General features: G+C 42.6%; 1 protein-coding gene across 1 annotated transcript in view; it reads right to left on the bottom strand.

Moving 5' to 3' along the window:
- The window catches only part of LOC122227725 (uricase), a 36,511-nt gene that overhangs the window by 5,213 nt on the left and 18,950 nt on the right, over nucleotides 1-12,348 (bottom strand). Inside the window, exon 5 of the mRNA XM_042952405.1 lies at nucleotides 1,147-1,333. Within this exon, the coding sequence (XP_042808339.1) occupies nucleotides 1,147-1,333 (187 nt within the window). The remainder of the gene's footprint in view (nucleotides 1-1,146; nucleotides 1,334-12,348) is intronic.

Below are 12,348 nucleotides of genomic sequence, written 5' to 3' on the forward strand. Positions count from 1 at the left end.
TTATGAAGAGGACCTCCAAGTACTCCAACCCTCTTACTGCTCAGACTGGCCAGTTCCTTGAATTATTATGTTTTTAGGGGTTTTGTTCTGTGCCAGGCTCTGTGCTATGGGTTTTATGTGATTGCTTCATTGAATTCTCTCAATATCCTGAGGCAGGTGCTATTATTATCCCCAGTTTAGATGTGAGGAATCTTGAAAGTTATATGATCCACACTAAGTTCCTTTCCTGAGTGGGTGGCCCAGCTAAGACCCTGACTCTGCCATGTTCAATTTTGTGCTCTAACAGAAATACATCAGCCTGCTGCCAATGGGGAATACTCGGGAGAAAGAAGATTGAGGTGAAGTTCTCTGTAAGTATTTTCAGACACATCACATAATAAAAGGAGTAGAGCAGAACTAAACCACTGGGAAGAAGCTACCAGGGGGCAGATACTAGCTCATCAGAAAGTAGCAGTTTCTAGCAATGGGAACTTCAGCAGAGGAATGAGATGCCTGGTCAAAAAGCAAACTCAGAGTCCAGAGGCCTCATTCCTGCTTGCCAAGGATATTATAACGATAGGCGTACCTTTATGTTGTTAACACATTTATCATTTATAAACTGCTTCTGTAAACATCATCTCATTTCGAGTTTAGCCTAGAGTGACCAACTGTCCCAGTTTGCCTACCGATCAAGGGGTTTTCCAGGGCGTGGGACTTGTCAGTGTTAAAATCAGAAAAGTCCTTGAAAAATTGGGATGAGTTGGTCACCTTCATTTAGCCCTCTCTGTATCTACCGTGAGGTAGTAAAGCCGAGTATCATTATCCTCACCTGATATGGTGGTTCTTAAAGTGTGGTTCCTGGTCCAGCAGCAGCAGCAGCAGCTGGGAGTTTATTAGAGGTGCAAGTTCTCAGGCCCCACCCCAGGCCTACAGAATCAGAACCTCTGGAGTTATGTCCAGTAATCTGCCTTCTACTAAGCCCCCCAGGTAATTCTGACACACAGTAATGTTTGAGAACTACTGATACAATCGATGAAAACCCAAAAGGTCAGGGAATTTGGGTGGTCCGTTCAAGGTCATTTTAGCTAATAGCAGCTAAGATTTCCACGTAGGTTTAGTAACGGGAAGAGAGCATAGCCAGCGCCAGGCCTTAGCACACACTCCTACCAGGTAGTATCAAAGTCCACGTCTCTGCACTGATGATAGCGCCACTTGCAGTACACTTGGGTGGCAAAACACCTGTCCTTCACCTCGGGGAGGGTGGTGAACTGGTCCTTGATGAACCCTTCAAATCCAGACTGGGTCGTTTTCAAGACCTTGAGGTCTTTGATTCCAGAATGAATGACTGGAGGTCCTGTTTCAAGTAAAAAGGTAAGAGGCTCTGAGGTCATGGATAAAATAGTGTCTTCTTATTGGACAGCTAGCTCTGAGGATCCTGGTCACTAAACCATGGTGCACTGTTGAACAAAGAGCTACCTCACTACCCATGTTGTCTGTCTCCCTGTCTCCTCTGAAGTTATGAGGGTGGTGTACCTATCTCTCTATCTGGATTCCACGACTCCCTGCCTTTCTCCTGCCCTGGCAGAACTTAAAGTCAAAGACTAAACCTCTGTCTTGTGTTGAAACCCACAGAAATGAATACCTTCCTCTCAGCTCCAGGTACAAATGACGTCTAGGCCAAATACTTTCTCCTTGTTGGGCTCCACTTCGCTCAATATACAATCATGATGAAATGAGTGAGTAAGCTCCCCCAGAGCAGTTCTTCTGTTTGCTACTCTGACTCCCTTTATAGGATGGGAGAGGGTTAGTCCTCGTGTTGATCATCTACACTGGCTGATGGCTCCAACTATCATCAGGTCCTCAGTTTTCTTGTGTTTATCAGCTCACTGAAACCAGAAAACTTCATGAATGAGTAGCATTGTGGACCTGGCCCAGCCTAAATAGAGACGGGGACAATGAGGCAGTGACCCACCCATAGGGCATAGATATGCCTAGGTGAATACCCATAAAGGCTTTTGGTTTTTGGCTGAAGGAGAAGGGAAGTTGGTTCATAGAGACCTGGGGGAAAGAGGGCAGAGTTGGCAAAAATAGAGGGGATGATATGGTTCTCCTGCAGTCCTTGACATCACCTCATGTGGCAAATGCGGAAGGTGGAGGGGTGATAGGCATAATCTGAAGAAGATATTTACTTGTCTGCCAGGCAGCTCTCGCTCAGGGCCCAGGTGACAGATGGGGGAGAGAGTGAGGGAAAGATTCTCTCTTTTTCTATGTGAAACACACTCTGGCAGTTTGGTGAAGCCTGGCTAGAACAGGGCACCAGGTGTCATATTGGGAAGACCCAGGGTAGAATGTTCTGTAGAGAGCATCATTCTTCACAAAGAGCAGGGATAACTAGCACAGCCAGTGCTGAGCAGAGCCAGTGAAGCGGTATTGTACCCAGTGGGTGCAAACGTCTCCCTGAACACGTGTGAAACAGACCTCCCGACTGTCAGGAAGTGGGAGAATTTGGCGGGGGAGACCCAGCAGTTTGGTGGTGAGAGAACTATAAGGCCAGGAAAATTCAAGAATTAACATCACCATTCCCTTATTTGTATGTGCAGGCTGATGAGGCTGGAGGTTCAAGGAGTGCTTGGGTACAAACCACCAGTAGCATAGTGCCATGACAGGATGACTAAAGTCATCTCTTTCCAGTTTTGAAGTTAGTCCTGATTAAGATCTATCCTTCTTGGCCTGTTTAGTATATAACTCAAGGGCCAGAGGCATCAGGCATCTATGTTGTACATGGTCTTAGTTGAAGAACAAGAATATAACTCATGATCCTCAATTAAAATCCAGGGAAGCTCTTAATAATCCAATAGTTTACATCATCTATGTGGCTTCAACTGCTGTGGCTACCTCAGGAGCTGTGGAGTTTCGTAAGTAGGTAAACAATGACCATATTTTGATATTTTCCCAGCCACAAGTGTACATCTACCAAAGACAGCAATGGCCAGTGGTTTGTAGTAGATCTGCTGATTAACTAAGGTGTTCTGGTCAGAGTGCTCCAGGATAATGTGTCAACTAAAATGGTATTTCACATTTTGAAGTCCTCTTTGGAAACTATATCTGAAGAAGGACCAAGAGAGACACCAGCAACGCCTAATGCTTTAAGTTGCCTTGGTTTATTGGATTCTGGATGTGTGAAGACATGATTCTGCAAAATCAGCATTCCTAAATGCTGTATAGAGCTGACCCAAGTGAGGCTAAGCTTAAAATACAAGAGAATTGCAGAAGCAATCAATAAGTGTCTATTGAATGAATGATGAATGCATGCAACAAGATTGATTCACATCAGAGAATAAGTATTTCACAGCTTAGTCTCTTTTTCTTTTAGACAGTTCTCCTCCACTAATCTTTAGCATTTCCCTTCTTGATCACCCCCACCCAAATATAATACACAGCATGGCAGGGGAAGGGGAGGACATCAACATTAGCTGAAGACATCCTGATGATCAGCATGCATTTAGTTGCTGCCTTTTTCAATTATTATCTTACTTAATCCTCAAATTCTATTAACTATTTTTTTAATGTTTGTTTATTTATTTTGAGGGGGGGGGAGGGGCAGAGAGAGAGGGAAACAGAGAATCCCAAGCAGCCTCTGCAGGGCTCAAACTCATGAACTGCGAGATCATGACCTGAGCCCAAATCAAGAGCCGGCCGCTTAACCAACTGGGCAACCCAGGCGCCCCTCTATTAAATAGTCTTATATAGGAGACTTTCAACCATTTGCCCATAGTCACATGGCTAGAAACTGGCAGGAGTGGAATTTGAACTCAGCACTTCATTATTTCCTCCTTTTTGGATCCTTCCCCATCCCCATGATGTTTTCTCCTTCCTTTAACTCTCTCTTCCCATTTCTTTACAGTTTCTTTCCAGGAGACAAGAAGGTTGCCATCTTCCCTTCCATAGTATTTTTTGAGAGCCTCAGACAGAGCCCCCAGCCTGAAAAATACCATCTCCACTAACCTGAAATGGAAACCGAAGCATCATTTTTAGAAATGGCCCCTAGGTGTCTTAAAAACTTTTTATTCCTTAAACATTTCCTATTAAAATACGAAGACCCCATAAAGGAGTGACTTCTGAAGCCTTTATAAACTAATATAATCTATTTCCAACAGTAATCCCTTCTAGAAAAAAAAATCCTATAGAAATGAAATAAGGAGTTTGCAATATGGAATGGGGTTAGAACAAGCAGGGTTCGTGGAGGGGGAATAAAGAGAAAGTGAATGAGAACCAGAGGCAAATTTTACCTATTTCATTGTTTCCTACATAGCACTATATTGTCATCAGCATCCACATAAGCCAATAAGACTTTGGCTCCTCCAATGGTCTTAATCATAAAAGGATTTCTGGATGCATTGATGCACAGTGGTTGAGACCACAGCCTTGCAACTCAAGATTTCCTGAATTCGAATCTCAGTGTTCTCAGGGCCTCTCCTCCCCTATTTTATGAGCACTATTCCCCTCAGAACATTACTTAACCCCTCTTTACCTTGAGTTTCTCATCTTGCAAACAGAGATGATCACCAATTTGATAGATGTCGGAGATAACGTCCATGAAGGACTTAGTAGAATGGCTGCCCCACTGAAAATCCTTTATAAAAGTTATGACCATGAGGCTGTGATAATTGACTTTTTCATATTGACTTTAACTACTCGTGAATATTTCTCATGTTTCACAAAGGCTCATTGGGTTCTGCAAACCACTTCTGACCTGCCGTCTCTATCCACCTCCAGCTCTGGGATGAGATTTATTGACCTCTGGGGAGTGTCAGTTCTGCTAGGCAACTTTTTAAATGTCTATTTTCTTGCTAGCATCTGAAAATGAAGAAAGAAGTTGCATTTTTATTTTTATTTTTTAACGTTTATTTATTTTTGAGACAGAGAGAGAGCATGAATGCGGGAGGGTCAGAGAGAGAGAGGGAGACACAGAATCCGAAACAGGCTCTAGGCTCTGAGCTGTCAGCACAGAGCCCGACGCAGGGCTTGAACTCACAAACCGCGAGTTCATGACCTGAGCCGAAGTCGGCCGCTTAACCGACTGAACCACCCAGGCGCCCCAGAAGTTGCATTTTTAAATGTGTGTTGGCCTCAGTTTCACATAGAATAAAATGTTTTATGCTCCCAACGACAATTAACTATGGCCACAGTTTGGGCAGAACACAAACCATCTACTCTGGTACGCTCATTGTTCTATGAAGAACAACGACAAAAACCCTATTCTCTTTTAATATGATTTGCCCCCCCTTGGCACACATTAGACACTCTGGATGAAATCGAAGAGCTTATTTTATATTCCCTGTTGGCGGTGCCCCAGCTTTCTGAACACTGGTACGAACCTGAGCCTTTCAGAATCATGGACCCATCGACTAAAAAGTACAGTGGCTCACGCACTCTGAAAACAACTTCAGCTTAGACTGGCAGAATTATTTCAACCAAAAGGACTGTCCTTTTCTAGGTTATTTGTCACGAAACCACTTAATCAGCTTTTTTTTTTTTTTTTTTTTGCCTTTATGCCATGGTTATAGGGTAATGCAAAAGGAAGATTTTCACATTTTACTTTGCTAGAACATAATCTTTGCTAGCTTTTAGTGTCCTCCTACACACTTAACAGATTGTGGTTTATCTCTCAGAGAAGCATACATCCTACCCTTTAGCTCTCTAAGGGAAAGAAACTCACTGTGAATTAATAGAAAATAAGCCCAATTCCTTACCTACGCATCAGGTGTCACAAAGCACAAAGCTTTATTGAGCCAAGGGGGAAAAAAATCCTGTCATGAACAGGATAATTGCTTCCATGTTTAACACCTCCAAAAAGGACACAAATAGCTAAAAGGAGGATATTTTAAAACCATATTAAATCATTCTAGTAGAAAACCTCAAACTTGTAAAGTGCTAGAAAAAGTGAAAACTAAATATCATTTGCCTTTGGGAGTCCCTTTCACTCATGCGGGGAGAGTGAAAGGTCCCTCCACGCCATTCTGGAAGGGGAAAGATGGCATCAGCCATGTGGGAGGAAGTTAACTGGGCTTTTGTACAGCAAGGTTGTGGTTGAGGTGAGTTTAAAGGACTTGTGTTTACCAAAAACTCTTCTTTTGGAGAAACTGAAGAGTGCTTCAGTTTGACACCACAAAGGGCACACACAGGACATCGAAAAGGTCCTGGGTCTCCCCCTTCCTCCATCTCGCTTTTTCCACCTGCCCAGCTTGATGCCTCTGAAATTACTGTCCTCCAGGACTTCAATTTCATCACTTTTTTTCCCCTTAAAACCACCTCCTATGCCCCCCTGGTCTCCATGTCAATAGATCTTTTTTTTTTTTTACTACCAGAAGACAATATCTCTTAGTTGAGATGTGTTTTCCATCTACCTGGCTCTGTTTTCGCTGAATTTTTTCTTTTTTTTTAAATTTTTTTTTAAATATTTATTTTTGAGAGACACAGTGACAGAATGAGAGCAGGGGAGGGGCAGAGAGAGAGGGAGACACAGAATCTAAAGCAGGCTCCAGGCTCTGGGCTATCAGCACAGAGCCCGACATGGGGCTTGAACTCACAAACTGTGAGATCATGACCTGAGCTGAAGCCGGATGCTTAACCGACTGAGCCACCCAGGTGCCCCAGATGAATTTCTATACTCAGTGGCAGATTGGGAGGAATTTGATTCTTAAAGAATTGTGGGTTATAATTCAAATAATGCGGAGGTTTGGGGGGACCATTTAGTCCAAATTAGTGACTCAACCATCCCAGTGATTTCAAGACTCAGCTATGCTTGTAGTTTAGGGAGACACACGGAAGAAAGAGCTTGGAAGATCCAGTCTCCTTAGAACACCCAAACTAACAACTTGCATCACATGGACAGCCTAGCTCTTCTCTTAGAGTTTGGCAAGTCACAAACATAACTACAGTCCTCATCCCTTTGCGTGAAAAAATTCGTCTCTCCCTTCCAGATTCTCCCATGGAACTAACAGACTTTGAAACAGACAAAAGTACACTTAATGATGTAGCTTTCAAATATCCACTAAGAAAAGAGTATAATGGGAGTTTTACAGCAATTCTCAGGGTCTAAAATGGTGCTCGAGATTCAGTAGGCTTTCTATAAATGTTTGTTCAATTGATAAGAAAGAATCCAGTCTGTCAGTTACATATCCTGCTGGGAAAAGTCCCTATTGGGAGCCGCATGGCTAAATGTGTGATTAAGTACATGTGTTAACAGGGCAGAATTCTCACCAACTAGCCCCTCATCAAAAGCATTGCTTACAGGTTTGTAACAGTCTTTGACATGTGAATTGGGGCACACGCGCGCGCGCGCGTGTGTGTGTGTGTGTGTAATGATTGCTTTCTTCAGTTAAGCCTATGCAAGGGCACTTCTTATGGCAATGCCTGTACATTGACTTACCTCACAATATCTGCAGTTTTAGCTTTTGGATAAAAAGCAAATGAAGAATTAAATTTTGCTCTCCTAAGATCATAGATCTTTACTCTCCAAATAGGGACAGAGTGCAAATGTCATCTTTATATACACAACACTAGAATATACACACACTCATATACATGTACACACATATACTGCATACGCTTAAGGCAATAGATGCTTCTTCTGCTCCCTGATCCCTGCCATCCCTACATGATATCAGAAAGACTCTGGACTCTAGATGTGTCAAGCTGGAGCTTCTGGGAACACAGCCACAACAACTGCAGTATGCTGAGGCTTTGTGGCTCTCTGCAGAAAGAAAAAGCTTTGGTCTTACTATGGTGACTAGTTTTTCCATTCTGTAGCAAACAGGTGACTAGAATTCAGGCTGATGATAGCTCCTGGTAATTCCTGGAAAGAACAAGGGTATGAAGAGTGGCTTGTATTCTTCTTATGATCAGCAGAGCCCTATACTCTGCCACTCCACAGGGCCCTGCTAAAATATTCTTGTGGAAGGCACCAGTGATCCATTTACCAAACTGCACACTTACTGTTCCACTTTCTTTTAATCCACACTTCTGAACCTTCCCATAACAAAGACTGCTTGTCATTTACTAAATCTATTTCTTCTTCCTCCTAGGTACCTGGCTAGACTACATTTCCCAGCTTCCATTGCAGCTGGGTGGGGCTGAGAGATTAGGTTCCTTCCTGGAGAAGTGTGGCGCTCTATTCTCAGGCCTAGTGTTATGCTGGAGGGGGTTTGTCTCCTCCCTTTGCTCCTCCAAGCTCTTTTCCTCTCCTGGTTGTCTGGTAAGGGGATCTATTCTCAAGGTGACCCAAAAAAAGTAAGGATAAAAATGTTAGGTTGCATCAACCTGGGTTCCTGAGTAACTTCTTGGAGCAGAACATTACCTCAACATGAGTGCACGCAAACACACACACACACACACACACACACACACACACACACTGAACTGGACTTTTACAAAAAGCAATGAACTTCTTGTATGGAGCCACTGCATAGGATCCTGTGTGTTATGCATCCTGTTATCACAATAACTATCCCCGATTTCTTAATTTATTTTTTCTTTTGCCTCCACAACACCAGTCTCTCCAATCTTCCTTCTATCTCTCTGACCTTTCTTCTAATTTTTTAAACTGCCCAACCCATAAACTGAGGAATTTCCCTTGGGACCTGTCACTTTCCTCTTCTCGCTTCACATGTTTTTCTGGAATGGCTCTTTCTTACCCACAGCCTTACCTACCATCAGTCTGTTGATGGTCTGCAAATCTATTTCTATCTCTTATTCCCCCAAATCACCAGCTTCCCCCTGAACACTTTCTAATCATACGTGTTCTCCTTAGCCAACTCCCCCAAGCCCTCGACTTTAGGGCAACTTTCTTCTCTCCAAGCTCCACCCCTATCCAATCACTCAGACTCATTCAGTACCCTTCAGAAATGCCTCACATAATGCCCTCCTCCACCTCTGCAGTCATTCTCTCCATCTCTACTTCTCACTGCCTTAGATCTGACTCCATCATTTCTCCATCTCTGCAACAAGTTTCTGAATGTCTCTCTACTGCCTGTTTCTGCAGCCAGATTACCATAACCTTCATCAGAATTACTGAATAGTACACACACACACACACACACACACACACACACACACCTACCTTTCCTGGGTCTCTATTGCCATCGTAAATAATAACAATCGTATCTATCATTTCAGGAATGCTTCCTATGTGCCAGGTCCTGTGCTAAAATGCTCCATATTAATATTTATCTCCTTTAATTCTCTGGGAAATTAAGGTGGACACTGTTATCCTCATCTTACAAATGAAAACCACTGAAGAAGCACAAGTAACTCACAGTCACAAAGTTATTAAGTAATGGAGCTCAAATTCAAATACGGTATAGTCTGATCCAATACGTATGGTTTACTGCCACGTAAAACTACTTCCAAATTACACTCATCTTGTTAGTATGGTACGTGATGCCCTTCAAAATCCAGCCCAAACCAACCTCTTCACATACATCTTGGCTCCTTACATTCTAAGAACTAGACCTTTGAACTTGCTACTGTTCCTCAAATGCTTTGCCCTTTCAACACTAAAATCACTTGTCCAGGATGGTGGTTGGCATAAGGCAGATATCCAAATTATGTTAGTTTCCCTCTTCCACTTTTTCATGGCTCCTACCTAGATAACATTCTGTTTCTTCCACCTGTAATTTTCTTTCCTCTTCTGTGCCCAGCATATTCTGAATCATTTTTCAAAAGTCAATTGAAATATTTCCTCCTCCCCTGTCAAGCTTTCCAGACTCTTCCTAGGAAGACCGTTTTTTGCACCTCTTTGCTTCCCTAGCATAACTTTGATGCCCTCGTTGCAGTTTTTAGCCCTTATATTGCAATAAATCTTTTTATAAGTCTATCCCCTACTATTCATCTACTGCAAACTCACTAGGGCCAGGGAAAGTCTTACTCAACTCTGAATTTACAGCCCTAGGCTACATAAAAAGCCCTCAAAATCCAATTGTTGAATGAATAGTATTTCAACATGTTCTTATTCTTTAATTAGCTCTCCCAAAATAGAATTCTAGACCTTATCTAGAACTATTATTTTACAGACTTGAAAGTTGAAAGAGGAATATGCTATGCTAAATGTTGTGAAATCACTTAAAAATGGTTTAGAGCTAGGCTAGTCAATATGGTAGCCACTAGCCACGTGTGGCTCTTAAGCACTTGGAATATGGTAAATGTGAATTGAGATGTCCTGTAAATATAAAATACGCACAGGGTTTCAAACATTTAACTTTTTAAAAAAGAATGTGAAATATTACATTAGTAATTTATTTTTATTACATACTTAAGGTGTATTGTAACTATATCAGATTAAATAGAATATATTATTAAAAGTAATTTATTTTTTGCATTCCTGAAGTGACTACTAGAAAATTTTTAAATTACACACGTGGCTTGCATTACATTTCTGATGGACTATGCCAGCTTAGAGTTTATAATTTTACAAACATGATGTGATTTGAGAAGGAAAACACTGACCTGGGGAGTTAGGGAAACTTTCTTTCTCTTTCTCCCCCAAAGTCACATTCAAAAGGAAGGAAGGAAGGAAGGAAAGAAAGAAAGAAAGAAAGAAAGAAAGAAAGAAAGAAAGATGGAAGGGAGGAAGGGAGGGAGGGAGGGAGGGAGGAAGGAAGGAAGGAAGGAAGGAAGGAAAAGTACGTTTTATTTTAACTAACAAACAGCTCCATCAGCAAGTTAATATATATGACTACACATTTGGGGGATTAAGAAATCATTATCTTTTCAACTTAATATAACAACTAGTTATTCAGTCTCCTTTATATGGCAAAAATTACATAACTGTTAATCAAACACCAAGACGTCCCTGGCTGTGCCTAGAATTTAATACAGATAGCAAAAAAATATTAAATAACAGTTAATACACTAGAACTGTCTGAGGAAGGGCTTTATCCAATAGAATTCAGAATGAGAAAAGACTTCTATTTTATTAAGTTTATAATGTTTCTGATGTTTAAGAGATGCTATCTCAAATTCTTATTGAAGAGAGCTAGAGAAGAAAGAGGAGATACAGAAAAGAAAAGGAATGGAAGAGAAGAGGAAAAGAGAGGAGAAGAAAGAGAAGAATGATTGAAAAGGAAAAAAGTTCAGAGTCCACACTCTCTATTTATAATGATCATGAAAGTGCATTTTTTATTAGGATGGAGACCTTTCTACCACATTTGGCTCCACAGTTCCTAGAGGTCCTCTGGCCAGTTATTGCCCCACTCTGACAATCCTAACCAAACAGTGGAAGACAAGCTTTGGGAATTTTGATATTTGGTAAGTTCAATCCTCAGTACTAATAAGGTCCGTATTGTAATTGTGTTCCGTGGTTAAGTTTTAAATTTCTTAGTGAACACAAAGAATTACAGAATTGTCATTGCTATTTAAATGAGGTTCGTTCTATAGTAATTATAATAATATCAGTGGTCTTACTATTATGAAAATAAAATGTCAGGAAAACGTGATTGTTATTTACTATTTCCTATAAAGGTGATGATAATTAGTAGCATGGTATAGTCCAAAAAGTACTGGTCAGAACATTCAGAGATTTGGGGTTTTGTCAGCCCAGGCCTTTTTTTTCCCCTCACCTCAGAATCAGGTAATAAAAATGATCTACCTCACTCAACCCCTAGATTTCTCGCAAAATGTATTATTTCATTTTTATGTTTTTACGATAAAGGAGGAGATTGTTTTTAAATATACTCCAGAGTCGAGGAGAGGGGAAGATGGCGGCGTAGGAGGACGCTGGCCTCACCACGCGTCCTGCTGATCACTTAGATTCCACCTACACCTGCCTAAATAACCCAGAAAACCGCCAGAGGATTAGCAGAACGGAGTCTCCGGAGCCAAGCGCAGACGAGAGGCCCACGGAAGAGGGTAGGAAGGGCGGCGAGGCGGTGCGAGCTCCACGGACTGGCGGGAGGGAGCCGGGGCGGGGGGGGGGGGGGGGGGGGGGGGGGGGGGGGCGGCTCGCCGGCCAAGCAGAGCCCCCGAGTCTGGCTGGCAAAGCAGAGGGGCCTGACAGACTGTGTTCCGACAGCAAGCGCGACTTAGAGTCTGGGAGGTCATAAGTTAACAGCTCTGCTCAGAAAGCGGGAAGGCTGGAGGACAAAGGGAGGGAGAGCTGCTGAGCCCCCGGAGGACAGAGCTCAGTTTGGTGGGGAACAAAGGCGCTCGCCAGCGCCATCTCCCCCGCCCATCCCCCAGCCAAAATCCCAAAGGGAACCAGTTCCTGCCAGGGAACTTGCTCGCTGTGCGCAAACACCCAACTCTGTGCTTCTGCGGAGCCAAACCTCCAGCAGCGGATCTGACTCCCTCCCGCTGCCACAGGACCCCTCC

Source organism: Panthera leo, chromosome C1 (assembly GCF_018350215.1).
Source record: "Panthera leo isolate Ple1 chromosome C1, P.leo_Ple1_pat1.1, whole genome shotgun sequence".
NCBI lineage: Eukaryota > Metazoa > Chordata > Mammalia > Carnivora > Felidae > Panthera > Panthera leo.